Genomic DNA, 20,751 nt, shown 5'->3' with positions numbered 1-20,751 from the left:
ATACAGCCTGCAAGCTAAGAGTTGTTTTTACATTTTTAAGTAGTTGGAAAAAATCAAAAGAAGAATATTTTATGACATGTGAATATTACATAAAGTTCAAATTTCAGTGTTCATAAAGTTTTATTGACACACAGCCATGCCCATTGATTCATGTATTATCTATGGCTGCTTTGTGGCAGAGTTGACTAGTTGTGATGGAGACTGGCACTGTGACAGAGGGTAACACACTATATGTGTCACTCGTTGCTTTGCACTGAGTCAGACTACAAAGTGCAGTGACAGTTATAACTTGATAGCATTTCAATTTATAACTTGATAGCATTTCAAGTGCTATATCATGACGTTTTATTATTTTTAAAATTAACAGTGCATATGCCTCATGTCAAAATAAGAAAAGTAGACTTTTCAGTATCATGCTTTTAAGGCACAGTAGAGTGTGGATTATTTTGTTAATGAATTAAATTACGGCATAGTGTTTATTGCATAACTACACTTCACTTGTACTAATAGAATACAATAAATGTGTACATTGCCAAACTGAGCACTCATCACAGCATTCCTAACTCATAGGAAAGCAGCAGTCAGAAAAGTTAGAAAATTTAAAACAATATCTTATCACAGCAGAATTTTTTCACAAAATAAAAAATGAAAATGAGGCTGCAACTGTAGTAAGTTCCTAAGTGGCTCATTTACTAGCCAAACAAGGAAAGCCATTTACCAATCTTGAGTTAATTAAATCATGTTTGATTGCAGCAGCCAAAGAAATGTGTCCACAGAAAATAAACTTGTCTAAGACTATTAGCGTTTTGGTGAGAACAGTTGCTTCAAGAATCGAGGACAATGGGAGCAGCATCAATGGTGGATTTTAAAACCAGGGAAATAATCATTTCCTGTCACATTGAGAGGGTTTCTTTGACTCTTGAGTTGAAAGATGGTGCTGGTTCTGCTCAGTCCTTGTTACTTGAGGGGTCAATGTTTGAGTTTGAAATAGCTGAGGAATTAGCCTCTATGAATATCTTGTGTGGAATCATTACAGTCATATTATTTTCAAAGGAGTTGAGAAAACACTGATTTGGTACAACCTGAATTGGAATCTGCTAAAACATATTACAGTTGAGAGTGGTAAAAATATGTAGGAGCAGGAAAAGGCTTATTTGGACAGATTTACAAATCATGTGAAAATATTAGTTGCTTAAAGCATGTGGATGTTCATTGTCTTATTAATCAGCAGGTAGTTTGCAGCAAATATTTGAATCTATCATGTGTTGAACCAGTAGTATCAACGTTGCACTTCATTCAGTTTTTTGGAAACAACTATTATCATTTCCATGGATTTTTATCAGAAATCAGAGCTAAACATTCTTGCTGTGCCATACAGCCGTTCACTGGTTTTGCAGTGGTAACATTTTATTGCGATATTTTGAACAAAGGACCGATTGAAATATAACTGAACAAAAAACCCCACCCTCAACCATTATTATGAAGTATTGAAAAGGCTTGGAAATTAGCTTTTCCTGTAGACTTGATATGTTTTAAAAATAAATTTAAAATAAAATTACAAGGCAAAACAACACTTATATGCAAAACTATGCTATGGTGAAGTCATTTTGACAACTGACATTGTTTGAATCACAAGTAATGTCAAGCTGCTGTATCTACTTCCCATGCTGTCAAAAGTAAAAAGGAGTGAGATTTCCATTTCCACATAGATTTGCTGCCGATAAATCTTTTGAGCTCAAACTACAGTTCTAGCAGCAATTTTTGGAACTTGATGCAAGTGCAAAGGAAATGTTTGTAGTTCAACATCCATTTAACTGGGCAGTTGAGAACTTCCACCTAAATTTCAGGTAGAAGTGGTTAATCTGCAGTAATGACATACTTATGCACAGGAATCAGGAGAAAATTTTAATAGCATTCTATAAATGCATTTCAAGTAGAGGAATATGCTCAATCAAGATTATATACTCATGAACTGATACGAGTATTTGGCAGTACCTATCTTTGTGAATAGAGTTTCACAGATGAAATATGTAGACTCTCAGTACAGATCAGCATTTGCAGATATACATTTGCAGTAGGTTTTTGATGGTAGGGAATACTAACTTTGAGCCCCAGTTAAGCAAACTGTTCTATTCCCCTCTCCCCACAAAAGAATTACATTTTCTCATTAGTAGTCCATATTACAAAAATTGTATTCAATTATCATTATTATATTTTGCATTTTGCTAATGAAATGTGTGGAAATTTGTTTTCTGTCATTATATATGTGCCTATATAATATCCTTGATTTTGCCTCTTGGCCTGCCAAGCCTAAAGTATTTACTCTCTGGTCCTTTACAGGAAAACTTGGCCAACGCTTTTTGTAGATAACAGTGAATACAAGGAGTAAATGAGAATCACTGAGCAGTGCTTGTAAAATGAGAAAGCAAGTTTGCCTAGAGAAGTCAGAGATAGGGCACCCCAAGAAGTAGAAAACTAATGGAAATGGTCAGAGCAAGAAAGAGAATCAAAATACTGCACCATGGAAACTGAAAGGAGAGTTGGTAGAGAAAACCATTAATAGTGTTAAATATAGTATAGTGGTAAATAAAAAGATATGACTGGAAATATTGTGCCTGCTCAAATTCTCTGTTTCAGCCTCAGTGGAGGGAATACCCTCCATTCTTGAGCATTCTCTGTACTCTTTGACTTTCTGTCTTTGTTTTTATTGTCCATGATATCTTTCATACTAGTGCCACTCCTTCCTCTTCCTGCCACTAGTCCTGTTGAAGTCTAGCTAATACTTTAGAATTGTACTCAAATTCTACATCTTAACAGTATTTCCAGTTTGAATTAATCTTTCTTATTTCATTTTAGCTTTACATTTTTTAGTACTGCTATTATATGATTAACCTATGTATGTATATATCTTTGATTTTTTTGGTACAACTTAAAAAAGTTTTAAATAGATGGCATGAACCCTGCTATCTTTAGCTAAAATATAATTAGAGGTTAGTGTAACTTAATAGCCGTGAAGTTTATCTGATTTCAGGCCAGGTTCAGGTGTTCAAACAGGGTCATTACTTGTCTTTGTATCCTGTACATGCTTCCAGAGTATAAAAGTGTTTTTCAAACCTCAAATTGTGAGTCATAAAATCAATTTAGTAGGTTACACCAGCATTTAAAAAATTAAATAGACTAGGAAATGACAGAGTTCAAATAGTAAATATTGTTTCATGACATTTCTTTTATAATGATTACTGAATAATCATATAAACCATATTATTTTTGTGGGTTATAGTCAGAATTGTTTAAAAGTCATAACGTAGAGCTTTGCACATCTTAGTTGCTCAGTTGTTAAATTGAATGGAATATTTGATTTGAATTTACCATACTTATATGAGATTTTAGGGATGAATGTATCAGTGCAAATATAATCTGCATAGATTTGTCAGCAAAATTAAGATTAAATCGAACACATGCCAAATACTTGCTTAACAAAATTATAACAGTTTATCATGATGACTTTTCAGAAGTTTTTGGATAAGGACTAAAATCCACTATGACAATGAATTCTACTGTAGATAGATGTAACACTGTATATTTATGGATTGCTTAAAACTCTACATTTTGCTATAAATATAGAAATATATATAGATACAGAAATAAAATGTCCAAATGCCAAATTTTATATAGCAAAATTTTGCCAAATTTTCAATGAATAAAAGCCTGACTTATCATTCTCTCTCCTCTGAGTTATTTAGTCTTATCTGTGCTCTTTGCATTTGAGATTAGGATTAATATTTCTTTTTCAAAGACACTTCTAAGAAATTGTGTGTGTATATCAGCCATTAATTATATTAGAATTAAAATTCCACAATAACTGGAGGAGGACTGAAATACTCTAGTAGTCAGCTCTCCTGTAAACAGCCAGTTTTTCTTTAGTTCAGGGAAACCTTCATGGTCTATTAGTCTCAAGAGTCAGAAGTCCTAAATTGTCTTGTTATCATCAAAGATTTTCTTTTGAATATTCATGAAATATAAGAAAATAAAATCATTTAAAAATGTTGACAAACCTTGTTTTAGATACCCAAAAAGAAATTTTATTATACATAGTTATTTTCCAAAATAACTTTTAACCCTAGTAGCCCTAAAGCAGTCAAATAAGTAACATGATTTACAGAGCTATACAATTCAAGGAAGCTGTGGTAAATAATTTGACTTTCATTTGTAATATGCTGAAATATCACTATAGCCAGTTTATGAAAAAAATATATGGTCATAGCATATGTGCATTTTATTTGTTTAGGAAGAACCTGCGTAATTTAATGAATGATATTAAGGTGTGATTAGAACATTTTTTCCTTAAGAAAAACTCATTAAATACAAACCTACTTAGTTGTATCTATATGGGCACATAAACCTCTTATCACTTAGATATCATTTAGAATATTACAAATCAATGAAAATTTCTTTTTTCCTCACATTTTCTTATTCACTGTTTCCTATTATTTTATGTTTGAGGAAGAAAAAAGAACAGATAGGAAGATATTTAAAGCAAAAATTTTGCTTTTTGAATTAGCATTTGTAAACTGATTAGAGGATGAAAGATATTTAAATATTAAACTGTAATTAGTCATATGAACTTTAAATTCTTTACAGGAATCCAGTTTGTGTTGGAGATAGAAATTATTAGAAAGGTATTTTTGTAAGAGTGAAAAAAAAAAAGGGCTAGGAGGGATAAATAAAAGGTGGGGCTCTAAGGATTGACTATTAATCTCTTCTTGTGACAGCAAGATGACCAAAGGAGTTTGGTATTCTCCGTAAGAAGACTTCTAAAAGCATATCTGTTCTGTGAAATGTATTTTCTCTGGACACAATCTATTTATTGTATGTTTTCACATGCTTTAGCATTCTTTCCTTGGAATGTAGTTCCTTAAAAAGCACAAACTTTGAATTAGAGATTTTTTAGAAATTCAGAGTTGGAAATTTTCTGATGTGTATATCTACACCTAGAGATCTGTTTATTTTGGAGGGATACAAGATTTCTGAGGACTCAGCCTGTATCCTTAATTTCTTATTTGTTATTCTGATGTTTAGCACATACTCCTTTATGTCATGGGTATTGTCAGCTTTTTTACTGAACACTGACTTTCTTTAATTGGAGTAAGAAGGTAACTGATCAAAGATCAAGAACTCTGAGTTCTGGCTTTCCTACTCTTTAATGTAATGTTTGGGCAAATCATTTATCTTTATTGTCTCTTATTACATAGCCATAAAGCAGGAATAACAGTTATGATCCCTATCTCCAGTATAGGGACATTATACAAATATTCCTGCACCCTCATTCTATAACCCCCTACTTCCTGAAAAAAATGAAAGCCATTGGTTACTCAAGTATGAACTTTCTTAACTTTCTGTGCTCTGACCTCAGCATTTCCTTTCATCCTTCCCCCGTATACAAATTTATCCATATTTGGGCCTGTTCTTATCTTTTTTTCTCAATGTGGATGAGTTATATCTTTATATTTAGGATTATTCCTATCAACCTTTCCCTTTGACTCCATCACCTTTGGCCTTTTGCAGAACTTTACTCCATTGGTCAACTTCGATTTGACTAGGTCTTTTCCTCTATACAGTACAGAGATCTATATACATTAAAAAGTTAATAGTCCTTACCTTCATCTTTCATTTCACCCTCTTGAGGTAACTAATGTTAACTTTGCTGTATCCTTTCATTTTTTATGCTTTGTATAATTGAATGTTTGTGTGTATATGTATATTTTCTTCCTTTTTATAAAAATGGGATTACAAAGTATATATTACTCTGCAGCTTGCTGTTGTTGCTTAAAATATCTCATGGGCATATATATTTAATTTTTCTTTTGGGCAACAGTATCATATTTCATAGAATGGATATGTTGAATGGATCCATTTAACAGTTTTCTTGTTGATCTCTATTCATACTTTCTTATTTGTTCCAGTTATCAACAGTGCTGTCCAGTAAACATACTTGCCCATATGCCTTACACATTGGAGCTTTTATTTTAATTGACTATATCCCTAAGAGTGGAAATGCTGGATCAAGGGGTATGCACCTTTTAAAATTCAGTAGATACTGTGAAATTACTTTCCCGAATAGTTGTAGTTTATCGTCTTCCAAAAAAGCAGTGTTGTTTTAAGTCACTTTCTCCAAAACAGTAATGATCATTTTGCTAATCTAATTGGTGAAATATATCTCTTTGTTGCTTTGGTTTTGACTATGTATTGGGTTGGCCTACAAGTTCGTTCAGTTTTAAGTAAAAATAAAAGACATTTTTCACTTTCACGAAGGACTTTATTGAACAGCATATTCACTAACCGAACGAATTTATTGGCCAGCCCAATATTAATTGGCTAATTGTGTTTCCTTTTATGTGAGGAAATAGCCTGTTAATAGCCTCATCCTAGTTTTGTTGGATTGCTCGCCCTCTTCTTAACAACTGGTAGGACCTCTTTATGTTAGGATTATTATCTCCTTGACATGTCTTATGAATATTGCCTCTCAGTCTGTGGTTTTCTAAACTTGTCTAAAGACACTTTTGCCATATTGAGTAATATTTTAAAGGTAGTCTATAAGTAAGAACTTGTCCTACTGGATATTAAATTTTACTAATTAGTCAATGAGAACAATATGATATTGATATAGAAATAGACAACTGTAGCAGAATAGAGTGCCCAGGAGCAGATCCAAGTGTATTAGTGTCTTAAAATACAATGAGGGGGCATTTCAATTAAACTGGGGGAAAGAATGGAATATTTAACTACTTGTTTTAGATAATTGACTCTCTGTATATAAGAAAATAGTCTTCATACCTTGTACAAAAGTAAATTTCAGACAAATGAATGAATGAACCTGATTAAAAGGTTGGGTTCTTTTCCTTTAAGAGCCTGCAGGAATACCCTCTTCTTATCCCTGTCAAAGATTTATATTACACTGAAATTGCCCATTAATTTGTGTTTTCTTCTTCATTAGATTGTAAATACCGTGAAGGCAAGAATTATGTCTAATTGATTGTAGTATCTCCATTGCATAAGTGTATTCTTAGCACGTAGTAGGTTCTTATATATAAGTATCTGTGGACTTAGTAAATGAATTTATTTGTCCCTTTCTTGTTCTGTATTCTATTTTCCATTCCCAAGAAAATTATCTACAGAATAAAATATATTATAGAAAGCTATTCACTTTGGTCTTAAACTTGTAGTAGTAATATAGTCGAGAGGCCAGGAGCCTGGGTTAGGATTGTTGGTAGTGGGTAGGGATAGAAGTAGATGGACTTCACAGAGATTTAGCAGGGAGTAGACTCAACAGGACCTTGATGATTTAGTTGAATGTTGTAGTGAACAAAGGAAAAAACATAAAAGAATGACTTAGAGACATTCATTGGGATATGTTATAGAGGAAAAGGGGCTTTTTTCTTATGTGAGGTTATTACTTGTTTGCCTTTTGGATGCATTTTTGTCTCCCTAACACTAGAACCCTATTGCAAGTGTAGTTCATCTTCAACTCATTGCTTTTCTCTTGAGAAACTTTTGTGTTTTCTGCTTCTTGCTTCTCCCAGTTGCTGAATTCTGTCTTATCTACAGCTACTTTACCTCTGAGGACAAGGTGGGGAAAGAATGTGAGTGGGCAAAGCCAGAGCATTGTTTAGCAGCCAGCAGGAAAGGAAAACTAGGAATATTTATGTATTCATCATTTTTTATTCTATCTCAAGGACGTTGTTTACTGTAGAAGAGGTTCAGTAAGGCACACTGAAAGCTTGGAAGTGAAGGGATCCATGGGTTTATTAAGGGAAGCACATAGCAGTATGTGGATGAAAGTAGAAGATAGATGATGACTCAAGGAGCCTAAGTTTTAAATGGCGACCGTGGGTGGCAAAAGTACACTTTCAAGAGAGGAAAGCCTTTGATGTAGAAGCCTTTGATCTCTTTATCCTCTGTTTGGTACCAAAAAAAATCCTGATTGGCACCTAGTAAATGTTTATTGAAGAAATGTGTTATGTTATATGACTTTCTATGTATAAATATTAGATTCCAGTTTTAATAGTAGACTTGTTTTTTGTTTGAAAACTTTCTGTGTTTGCTACTATACTCAAAGTACTTCTTTTTAAAGTAAGAGCTGTGGATTTCTGCTCTACATCCATTGCCAAATCTAGCAACATGTTTATGTTAACAGAATTTTATTACATTAAATTATTTTGTTCTAACCTTCTTGACAGAGACTGTTAAACATTAGGCCTAGTAAATATAGCAAGTAAACCATAGACCAGGATTTGAAATACATTGTTGCCCTAACTTTCAAAGATTTAAAACATAAAATTTTCTTTTATTTAACAAAATTGCCCATGCTTGTAGTTCTAATGTATAGTAATAAGAATGTGGGGCCTCCCTGGTGGCGCAGTGGTTGAGAGTCCACCTGCCGATGCAGGGGACACGGGTTCGTGCCCCGGTCCGGGAGGATCCCACAAGCCGCAGAGCGGCTGGGCCCGTGAGCCATGGCTGCTGAGCCTGCGTGTCCGGAGCCTGTGCTCCGCAACGGGAGAGGCCACAACAGTGAGAGGCCCGCATACCGCAAAAACAAACAAACAAACAAAAAAAGAATGTGAATTTTCTCAAGACTCTTTAACTCTTAATGTCAATAAGATATTACTTGGTAATATCCTTGAAATAATAACTCCATTCTATAATAAAATGACCTGAACTTTAAGACATTATAACTGACATTCTAAATATATTTAATTTACTAACCATCATGCTAAGTGCTATACTCTGAAGAAGGTATCATTATTGTAGTTATATAGATGAGAAAGTAAAGTACCAAAGAAATTAATCTTTCAAAAGCCACTTATAACCCATAGTCAGAATTTGAATACAGGTCTCTCTGACTACAAAGTCCATCTTTCCACTATGTCTAGTTTGTTTTCACTCACTGTATGACATGACATAACATGACATAACATAATATACACATGTATATGTAATACATGTTTATAAAGCAATCCAGAAAATAACAAAAAGCTGTGACATAGTCTGTAATCTAACAACCCAGAGATAATCGCTGTCAACATTTTGGTGTATACTCCTTGTTTTTTCTTTTTTGGTATACACACGCTGTAAAGGAACACTCTGTTGTTTTTATTTACATTACACACAGTACTCTCTGCACAGTACTTCACTTCTGACATTAGATGTGTGGGTTTTCCACACATCAAGCAGTTCTCCCACACTAGCTGGGTGTCCTATAATTTAACTCAATTCTGATGCTGTCTAACTGGAGATAGCATCAGATCTCACAGGTTGAGGGTTCAGTCCTGCAAGATGGCTCCCCATACTCCCCAGTCCGAAGTCCATGTTGTTACTTGTGCTTCTGACCTACAGGCTATAGATCAGAGATTTCCACCACCCCTTCCTCTGATTCAGTTGCTTTGCTAGAGCAGCTCACAGAACTCAGGAACAGCCCAATGAAAGAGATGTGTAGAGCAGGTATGAGGAAAGGGGCACGGAGCTTCGTGCCCTCTCCAAGAATGTACCACTCTCCCAGCACCTCCACTTGTTTGCCAACCTGGGCACTGTCTAAACCCCATGCTGGTTTTTTATGAAGGCTTCATTACTTAAGCATGATTGATTAAATAATTGACCATTGATTTTTTTTAAAATTGAAGTATAGTTGATTTACAATGTTGTGTTAGTTTCTGGTGTACAGCAAAGTGATTCAGTTATTCTTTTATATATATATATATATACACATATTCTTTTCTATTATGATTTATTATAGAGTATTGAGTATAGTTCTCTGTGCTGTACAGTAGGACCTTGTTGTTTATCTGTTTTATGTATAGTAGCTTGTATCTGCTAATCCCAAACTCATAAGTTATCCTTCTCCCACCCCCTTTCCCCTTTGGTAACTATAAGTTTGTTTATGTCTATGTCTGTGAGTCTGTTTCTGTTTTGAACATAAGTTCATTTGTGTTACATTTTAGATTCTACATATAAGTGATATCTTGTGGTATTTGTCTTTCTCTTTCTGACTTAATTTCACTTAGTATGATAATCTCTAGGTCCATCCATGTTGCTGCAAATGGCATTATTTTATTCTTTTTTATGGCTTAGTGGTATTCCATTGTATATATATACCACATCTTCTTTATCTATTCTTCTGTCCTTGGACATTTAGGTTGCTTCCATGTCTTGGCTATTGTAAATAGTGCTGCTATGAACATTGGGGTACATGTTTCTTTTTGAATTAGAGTTTTCTCCAGATATAAGCCCAGGAGTGGGATTGTTGGATCATATGACCGTTGATGATTGATTCAACTTCCAGTCCCTTTCCCTGGAGGTCCGGGGTTGGGAGGTGAGGGTGTGAGACTGTAAGTTCCAATACCCTAATCTTGGTTGGTTCCCTGGCAACCAGCTCCCATCCTTAGGTTTCCTAGGGGTTTTCCAAAAGTCACCTCATTAACATAAACTTAGGTGTGGTTGAAAGGGCTTGTTATAAATAACAAAAGACACCTTTATCTTGTCACTTAGGAAATTCCAATGGTTTTAAGGAACTCTCTGCTCTATTCCAAAAAATATATATTTCTTATTATAAATCACAGTATCACACACACATACCTGTAAGAGTTCCTATCTAAAATTAGTTGGCTTCTGTTTATGTATACTTAAGAAAAATCCATTCTGATACTTGCACAGTATCAGAAATGGGAAGAGAAGCATATGGTGAGAATTGCTATATATTTTATATACCAGTGGCTTCCAAATGCTGATCCAAGTGCTGGTCATAATAAAGTTGTTATTGGTTCAAGATGAAATAAGGAAAATGTAGTGAGATGAAGATGAATTTATTCAACATAAATGACTGTCTTATTCTGAGTTTTAAAAATTTATTTGGAGAATTTAAATGTTTTTTCTTCTATGAAATGTTGGTAAAACTGTGGTCTGTTGTTGTAGTTGATGATGATGTTACTTTTCCATATTTTTACTTTGCAAACAACAACAACAAAGCAGTGATAGTCCTATATTGTTTCCTGCCCCAGTTTTTAGAAGATTTATTAACTGTTTTATGAAATTTTCAAGACTTATAAGTGACTGCTGCTGATCATCTTACCCAGCTCCTTGTTACTTAACAACAAAAGTATTTGATCCAGTGCTATTTGACCTTGGTTTACATTAGATACATTGTTTTTTCCCCCTTATTTATTGAGTACATTTTATTTTTCATTCTCAGTACCTGGTTATGGATTATTATGTTGGTGGGGATTTGCTTACTCTACTAAGCAAATTTGAAGATAGATTGCCTGAAGATATGGCTCGATTTTACTTGGCTGAGATGGTGATAGCAATTGATTCAGTTCATCAACTGCATTATGTACACAGGTGAGTAAGATGCAGTGAAGGAGCGGATTGTATAAATGTCAAAAGAGATGTTTCTGTAAGAAAGTGGTGATTTTGATTGCCATGGAATACTTTCTTCTTTGTAAACTGTTCGACAGGTATAATGATTTATTTTAAGAATTTCCTACAAATGTGTTATTTTGTGTACCGTTTAAGATGGAATGAAAAAGCAGGCCATTTACAAAATGATTTTTGTGTAAGATTGTTCTTACGCCTGTTGACACATATTAAAAATCTCTGTAAACATCTCATAATAATTTATGTGTAGTAAAAAATGTTAAAACTTATTGGATGGTTTAAAAGGCAGTCTCACATTTTTAAAAGAAAGAAAGTAGGAAATCCTCACAAAGTTATTGGTGAATTGATCACTCAAATGAGAAGATCTTTGGGTTGTGCAAAATGTGAGAAAGTAAAGAGACGCTAAGGAGAAGCAGGGAAAGGGAAGGGATCCTGGCATGTTGGAAAGAAACAACCATTTTCTAAGACCATAGTTTGAAAACTTCAGCATGCATCAGAATCATATGGAGGGCTGTTAAAACTCCAGAGTTTCTGATTGAGTAGGTTGGATGGGTCTGGGGACTTGGCATCTCTAACACCTTCCCAGGTGATGCTGCTGCTTCTGCCCCTGCTGGTCTAGTGACCTCACTCGTGATAACTTACGCTCGAAGACAGCAATGGCTCTTTCTTTTTTTGCGGTACGCGGGCCTCTCACTGTTGTGGCCTCTCCCGTTGCGGAGCACAGGCTCCAGACGCGCAGGCTCAGCGGCCATGGCTCACGGGCCCATGCCGTCCCCTGCATTGGCAGGCGGACTCCCAACCACTGCGCCACCAGGGAAGCCCGGCTCTTTCGTTTTGAGTTGTGGGTGATGAGAGTAATCTCTGTGAAGAGCAAGAATGTAGGAAGAAGAAAAATTTTCTGTTTCAGAGTTTGTTTGTTTTAAGATTTGGGTATCTTATGCTGATTGATTTAATTAGCAGTGAAGTTTTAGTACATTATTAAAAGAAGAATAATTTGGTTAAAAAATTTTGTATTTTTCAGATCTCAGTTTGACTTTTCCTATTCACATGCTTTTCTCTGTCGATATCTGATAGTCACAAATTTTCTTGAAAGCAAAAACATGAACATACTTTGAAAACTGTAAAGCACAATGCAGTTTCTAAGGTGGCATTGTTGTCTCAAGAGTGAATTATTTGGATGAGAAACTCAAGTGCTGTTTTGTTGCTTAAGCAGTAAGCCAAGATCCTAGCTGAGGACTGTCATTTAAAAGTACTTTAAAAAATCACTTCATTGAACATTTAAAGAATGCTAGTCTTAGACTCGTGGAGTTTAAGAGAAACCTTACTCAGTTCACGTCTAAATTCACAACGAGGACTTATATTATTTCTGAAAATAATTCATCTAGATTAGAGATAGTAAATATGAGGTATTTTTGTTACCCTCCCTTCTGCCAGGCTGTGACAAATATTCTTAACTGATCACAGGACTCCTTCCCACTGACTATATACGCAGTCTCATAATTCTTCTCAGGACAGCATTCTGGGTAACAACTATCTTTCCGATATTGAAATGTGGATTGTAATCCATTTCAGCCCTGAGTGCTGCTTGAGTACCTCTAATTTTACAAGGTACTTAATGTTAAATGAATCCTATTTATTCCATTGTTGGACAGCTCCAGTGTTATAGAATTTTACTTTATGTTAAGCTGAATTTCTTTTTCTCTTAATCATTCGTCCTAGTTTTGCCTTCAGAGCCACATATAATAATACAGTTTATCTTATAGTCATCATGCCTTCAGAAGTCATCTCTTCTTTAGGTTAAACGTCTAAACATTTATAGTGTCTCTTGTCAAAATTGACAAACACATTTTCTCTCCCACTGTCTCACACATGTGTACACACACACACACACGCGCACACACACACACACTCTTAGCCTGTGACCACTCCCATACCTCTTCTCCCTCCCTTCTTGTCTTTCCCTTTGCCTGTCAGTGGACATGTTCCGATGCATCGATGTGCTTCTTAAAATGTGATTCCCATTTTCTGGATAGAATATTTTCAGCAAATGCTTTACTGAGGAAATATTTATTGAGTCCTCTTTTATAAATAGCATTGTGCTAAAGTATGTGAAATTTTAAGTAAGTATAGCATACAGTCCTGACACTGAAGATGCTTCCAGTCTGTTGGGGGACACAAAACACAAGACATAAACAAAAATTTTGTTTAGAGTAGTGAAGATTTTTTAAAGATAAAAACAAGCTTATTTTAAAGTGTATAGGGAAAGGCAACAACTAAAGTAGCTAAAATGATTTTGAAAAAGGAGAATAAATTAGGAAGAATCCCTCTACCTGATATTAAGACTTACTATATCACTATCTTAAGCTTAAGCAAGACTCTGATAATGGTGGAGGAATAAACGCATAGATCACTAGACAAAATAGAGGACCCAGACAGAGACTAACACAAATAACTCCCAACTGATTTTGACAAAGTTGCAAAAGCAGTTCAGCGTAGGAAACATAGTCTTCAACAAACGGGCTAGAATAATAGGCAAAAAAAACAAACTTCCCTAAACCTCACACAAATACAAAAAAAAAAATTCAAAATGGATCATTGGTTTAAATGTACAGTGTAAAAGTATAAAAGTTTTAGAAGAAAACAATGGAGAACATCTTCTGGACTTTGGGTTTGGTAAGGAGTTTTTAGATATGACACCAAAAACATGGTCCCTAAAACAAAAACTAGTGAAGTGGACTTAATCAAAATTAAAAACGTGTTCTACATAAGATTCTGGTAAGAAGATAAAAAGGCAAGCTATAGAAGGGGAGAAAATATTTGCAAACCACACATCTGACAAAGGCCTTATATGTAGAATATGTTAAAAAAAAAACTCTCAAAACAAAATTTAAAAATCTTGAACAATCCAATTATAAAGTGGGCAAAACACATGAACAGACATTTCACCCAAAGGGAGATAGAGATGTCAACTAAGCACACGAAAAGATGTTCAACATCATTAGCCATTAGAAAAATGCAGATTAAAACTACAATGAGATACAAATGAGAAGGTATTAGAATAACTGAAATAAAAAGTAGTGATAATACTAAATGCTGATATGCAGAGAAAGTAGATCTCTCACACGTTGCTGATAAGAATGTGTACAGCTACTCTGGAAAACAGTTTGAAAGTTAAAAAAAAAATTAAACATGTACTTACTGTACTTACTTACTGTGTAAGTAAGTACAGTACTTACTTACTGTGACCCAGCAATTACATTTTAAGGTATTTATCCCAGAAAAATTAAAACTTATATTCACAGAAAAACCTGTACATGAATGTTCATAGCAGATTTATTTGTAATAGCAAAATGCTGGAAACAGCCTAGATGCCCTTCAGTGGGTGATGGTTGAACAAACTCTGGTATATCCATGTAACAGATTATTACTCAACAATAAAAAGGAATGAATTACTGATACATGCAGCAACCTGGATGGACCTTAAGGGCATTATGCTTAGTGAAAAGAACTAAAACTCAAAATGTTACATATTGTATGATTCCATTTATGTAACATTCTTGAAATACCAAAACTACAGAGATAGAGGACAGATTAATGGTTTCCAGGGTAGAGGGGCAGGGAAGAGTGTGGGGAGTGAGAGGGAATATAAAAAGACAGCATGAGGGAATTCCCTAGTGCCCCAGTGGTTAAGACACCACGCTTCCACTGCAGGGGGCATGGGTTCGATCCCTGGTCAAGGAACTAAGATCCCACATGCTGCGCTGCGTGGCCAAAAAGGCAGCAAGAGGGAGTTCTTTTTTGTGGTGATGGAACAGTTGTGTATCTTGATTGTGGTAGTAGTTACACAAATCTGTGAGTGGGATAAAATTGCATGGAACTACATACACATACACGAAGGTTGAAACAAAGGATGGGAACTGACTAAGGTCTATAATCTAACATTAATGTACAGGTGTCAGTTTCCTCATTTTACTATTGTGCTACAGCTATAATATGTTATAGGGAGTAAGGGGGGACGCTGGGTAGAAGGGTAATGGGACTCATTGTACTGTTTTTGCAATTTGCTTTGAGTGTGCAATGACTTCAAAATAATAAGATTTTAAGGAAAAAAGTAATTTGATTACTTGTTCTTCTGAAGTCTGGAAACCAAACCCAAGAAGTTCTTTATGTTACATATGCAATTCTTATAAACTTTGGTGAATTTCTGAAGATTGACAGATTTGCTTAGGCTCCTGGCCTGTCAGGAAGTGATTTTTCTTACCACCTGTAAGGCTGGTATCTGTAATTCAAGTATGTGGGTGCCATTAACACATAGATGATATGCAAATCATGGGATAAGCTGAGCTCACTCTGTGAAACAGAGTCAGTATTGAAGAGGATCCAGGACTGAGCCCTGAAGAGCTCCAGTTTTTGGAGCCTGGGTGGAGTAGGAGTAGTCAAGGAAGCAAACTAAGAAGGAACAGCTAGAAGTTAGGAACAGCCAGAGGTTAGGAGGAAAATAATGAGAGTGTAGATAAGGTGTCTTATGGGAAATAAAAGTAAATCATCATTGGGCTTCCCTGGTGGCGCAGTGGTGGAGAGTCCGCCTGCCGATGCAGGGGACATGGGTTTGTGCCCCGGTCCGGGAAGGTCCCACATGCCGCGGAGCAGCTGGGCCCGTGAGCCATGGCCGCTGAGCCTGCGCGTCTGGAGCCTGTGTTCCGCAATGGGAGAGGCCACAACAGTGAGAGGCCCACGTACCGCAAAAAAAAAAGTAAATCATCTTTCCCTTTATATTTAATTACATTAGTATCCTAGATGACACATTTCAAGCAAACATTTAATAATCTCTTTTTCCTGTGGATACTTTTGTCCCGGGTGTTGGGGGCAGCTGTAAGATATCCCTTGCTTTTATGTTAAGTAATATAATATGCTCTTTACTTTCAATTTATTGTCTTTTGAAAGAAGATGTTTAACAAAATACTTATGCTTCATAGTTGTGCCCAAGTTGGACAGATTTTTAATTTTGTAAATTCATTCATCGTGAAAGTTTTGTTCAATCAGTACTGTTTTCCCAGTGTTCTAGCTACTTTCTTGGGTGAGAGAGACAACAGAAATGAAAGAAATACCCCCTCATTTTGAGAAGTTACGTGGATAAATTTAACAGTAATAATAGAGAGCAATTAAATGATGACAAAACCAGGTTAAAAAAAGTAGTAAAGTTGTATACTAAACATTGTGGAGATGTAAAATAAAAGAATAAATAAGTTAGGCGAACAGGTGAATCAGGAAGACCTCTTGGGAAAAAGCCATGTATACGATAGGAAGAAGACATTTCAATAGATTGAATTAGCTTAGCTAAGGAAGGAGAACCAAAGTAAACACGATACACAGAGAATGACCATTAAGGTTCAGAAGTAATATATTATCATTATTTTAATGTTAAAGATAGCACTTGAATACTTAGAAAAATACAACACAGGTTACTCTTGAACATTGTGGGAGTTAGGATTTTGACACTCATGCAGTTGAAAATCCACCTATAACTTTATAGTCTGCCCTCTGTATCCTTAGTTCCACCCTTATCCTTAGTTCCGCCATATTTGAGGTTCCTCCATCTGTAATATTTACTATTTTAAAAAGGTCATGTGTAAGTAGACCCACCCAGTTCAAACCAAATGTTGTTCAAAGGTCAACTGTATCAAAAAATATCAGCATTATAAAAGCATGTCCATTTTTTCCCTTTGCTTTTAACAAAATGGTTCCCCCCCCCCGCGTTTATTGAAATGCTATTTTAGCAGTCATAAAATATCTTCTTTTCAGTCACCTCTCAACTCAGATATTAGACTTTGCCATAGGTGCACTTTAATTTTCACCTTAAAGTTTGAAATGCCAGCATTTCCATTTGTTATTTGCTGAATAAGCAGTTTACATTTTCAGGGTATGTCCTCTCTTTTCAATCATTTATTTGCTTATATGCAAAATTTGTGAATAGAGGTTATTTCTAACAACTACACAGCATCATTGGGTGTATCTGACTCAGGTTGATTAAAGTGTGTGCCAAATACTGGGTTATGGTAAAGTAAGCCCTAATTATAGGTTGAAAAAAATCCCAACCTATTTCTAAATAAATATGCTAACTAAACTCAGCAGTAGACTTTGTGTTCAAGTTGTTAGCTACAACTTCAAAAATGCTAATAATGAAAGACACACAATCCCACTAGAACAGTCTAATTAATTGATCTCGTTACAAATATTGTGTTTGATTATCTTGCGGTTTAGTTTCAGATGACAGAAATGGAAAGATGAGGACTCCTGTGGTATTCTTCAGTACCATATAGATACTCTACGTAGATAATCAAAATGTCACCTTCTGATACCCTGTGTCCTTCAGGGACTAAGCTCTTACCTTGATTTCTGTTTCTAGTATAGTTTTCTATAACACCATTTTAAGAGTACTGCACATTTTGCCTCCAAACTAGAAGTACCTTGCTTGAAACTACTTTGATTGAGAAGGGAAGGTCTTCGATGGTTGGCAGATTGTTCTGTTACAAACATCAATGATATTATAAAGTATACAACACTTTAAAGTTGTATACTTTTAGAGAGAATTAGATATGTGTACATAATCTGCAGAGATAATTTCCTTTATTATGGAGCACTTATCATTTTGCAGAAGGAAAAAATATTTTAAAGTTCTTAGTGAAAATAGATATCCATATAGTCAGATCATGGTAGACTAAACTTTTAAAGCAGTTTAAAAAAATGGAGAATTCCCTCTCCATTTTAAACCCTTCAAAGGCAATTTAAAAAAAGATATAAAAATCACAAACTTTTGTTGGCTGTACTCATAATTGCACTAGATATTATCTTTGATAATTAACATTTGAAATCATTGTTGTATTGCTGCTTCATGTGATTTTTTTTCCAAACTTTTTTCACCCTTAGGAAAGAATGATCTCTGTTTTTTTGTATAACTTGCCAGTGGTATTCAGGGGATCTGCGTAAAAATTGCTGTGAGATTAAATTATAAATAATCTTCTTTAACAGCTTTATTGAGATATAAATCACATATCATACTAGTCAGTCATTTAAAGTATACAGTGGTTTTTACTATATTCACAGATAAGTGCAACTATCACCTCAGTCCATTTTTATATTTAAAAATTTCTTTAATTGAAGTGTAGTTGATTTACAATATTATATTAGTTTTACGTGTATAAAGTGGTGATTCAAAGTTTTTATAGATTATACTCTATTTGTGGTTATTATAAAATATTGGCTGTAGTCCCTGTGCTGTACAATATATCCTTGTAGTTTATTTTATACATAGTAGTTTGTATCTCTTAATCCCCTACCCCTATCTTACCCCCCACCTCCACTGGTAACTACTAGTCTGTTCTCTATATCTGTGAGTCTGTTTCTTTTTTGTTATATTCATTCATTTATCTTATTTTTTAGATTCCACATATAAGTGATAACATACAGTATTTGTCTTTCTCTGTCTGACTTATTTCACTAAGCATGATACCCTCCAGGTCCATCCATGTTGTTGCAAATGGCAAAATTTCACTCTTTATAATGGCTGAATAGTATTCCATTTTGTGTGTGTGTGTGTGTGTGTATACCACATCTTTATCCATTCATCTATTGATAGACAATTAGGTTGTGTCCGTATTTTGGCTATTGTAAATAATGCTGCTATGAACATTGGGGTGCATGTATCTTTTCAAATTAGTGTTTTTGTTTTCTTCAGATACATACCCAGACATGAACTTGCTGGATTATAGGATAGTTCTATTTTTAGCTTTTTGAGGAACATCAACACGGTTTTCCACAGTGGCTATACCAGTTTACATTCCCGCCAACAGTGTATGAGGGTTCCCTTTTCTCCACATCCTTGCCAACACGTGTTATTTGTGGTTTTTTGATGTTATCCATTCTGACAGGTGTGAGGTGATTATTTCATTGTGGTTTTAATTTGCATTTCTCTGCTGATTAATGATGTTGAGCATCTCTTTTGTGCCTGTTGGCCATCTGTATGTCTTCTTTGGAAAAATGTCTATTTGGGTCTTATGCCCCCTTTTAAATTGGGTTGTTTGTTTTCTTTTTTTTTATTTTGCGGTACGCGGGCCTCTCATTGTTTTGGCCTCTCCCGTTGCGGAGCACAGACTCTGGACGCGCAGGCTCAGCGGCCATGGCTCATGGGCCTAGCCGCTCCGTGGCATGTGGGATCTTCCCGGACCGGAGCACGAACCCGTATCCCCTGCATCGGCAGGCGGACTCTCAACCACTGCGCCACCAGGGAAGCCCGCCCTGTTTTCTTGATATTGAGTTGCATGAGCTGTTTATATATTTTGGATATTAACCCCTTATTGCTAATATCAGTTTTGGTGAAATATTTTCTCCCATTCAGTAGGTTGTCTCTTTATTCTGTCAGATTTCCTTTGCTGTGCAAATGCTTTTAAATCTAATTAGATCCCATTTGTTTATTTTTGCTTTTATTGCCTTTGCCTTTGCCTTTTGTGTTTCCATACAAATTTTAAGTTGTTCTAGTTCTGTGAAAAATGCCCTGGGTATGTTGATAGTGATTGCATTGAATCTGTAGATTGGCTTGCATAGTATGGTCATTTTTATGATATTCTTCCACTCCATGAATACAGTATATCTTTCCATCTGTTTGTGTTGTCTTCAGTTTCTTTCATCAGTATCTTACAGTTTTCTGAGTACAGGTCTTTTACCGCCTTAGTTAGCCTTATTCCCAGGTATTTTATTCTTCTGATGAGATTGTAAATGGGATTGTTTCCTTAATTTCTCTTTCTGACAGTTTGTTGTTAGTGTATGGAAATGCAACAGACTTCTGTAAATTAATTTTGTATCCTGCAACTTCACCAGATTCATTGATGAGCTCTAGTAGTTTTTTGGTGGTGTCTTTAGGATTTTCTATGTACAGTATCATGTCATCTGCAGAAAGTGACAGTTTTACTTCTTCCCTTCCAATTCAAATCCTTTTTATTTCTTTTTCTTGTCTGATTGCTGTGGCTAGGACTGCTAATATTACATTGAGTGAAAGTGGCAAGAGTGGGCATCCTTGTCTTGTTCGTGACCTTACGGGAAATGCTTTCAGCTTTTCACCACTGAGTATGATGTTAGCTGTGGGCCTATCATATATGGCCTTTATTATGTTGAGGCATATTCCCTCTATGCCCTCTTTGTGGGCATACCATACATTGGTGTTGTATTTTGTCAAAAGTTTTTTCTGCATCTATTGAGCTGATCATATGATTTTTGTTCTTCAGTTTGTTAGTGTGGTATATCACTTTGATTTGCAGACCATACTTG

At 35.2% G+C, this 20,751-nt stretch overlaps 1 protein-coding gene across 19 annotated transcripts in view; it reads left to right on the top strand.

Annotated features, from left to right (window-relative positions):
• CDC42BPA (CDC42 binding protein kinase alpha) overlaps positions 1 to 20,751 on the top strand; it is a 325,266-nt gene that overhangs the window by 117,860 nt on the left and 186,655 nt on the right. For all 19 annotated transcript variants that reach the window (XM_030868499.3, XM_060304871.2, XM_060305121.2 and 16 more), the window contains one exon: positions 11,246 to 11,394. In XM_030868499.3, coding sequence (XP_030724359.1) covers positions 11,246 to 11,394 — 149 coding nt within the window. The remainder of the gene's footprint in view (positions 1 to 11,245; positions 11,395 to 20,751) is intronic.

This window comes from Globicephala melas, chromosome 1, assembly GCF_963455315.2.
Source record: "Globicephala melas chromosome 1, mGloMel1.2, whole genome shotgun sequence".
In the NCBI taxonomy this organism is placed as follows: Eukaryota; Metazoa; Chordata; class Mammalia; order Artiodactyla; family Delphinidae; genus Globicephala; species Globicephala melas.
This window is presented reverse-complemented; position numbering and strand designations above follow the sequence as displayed.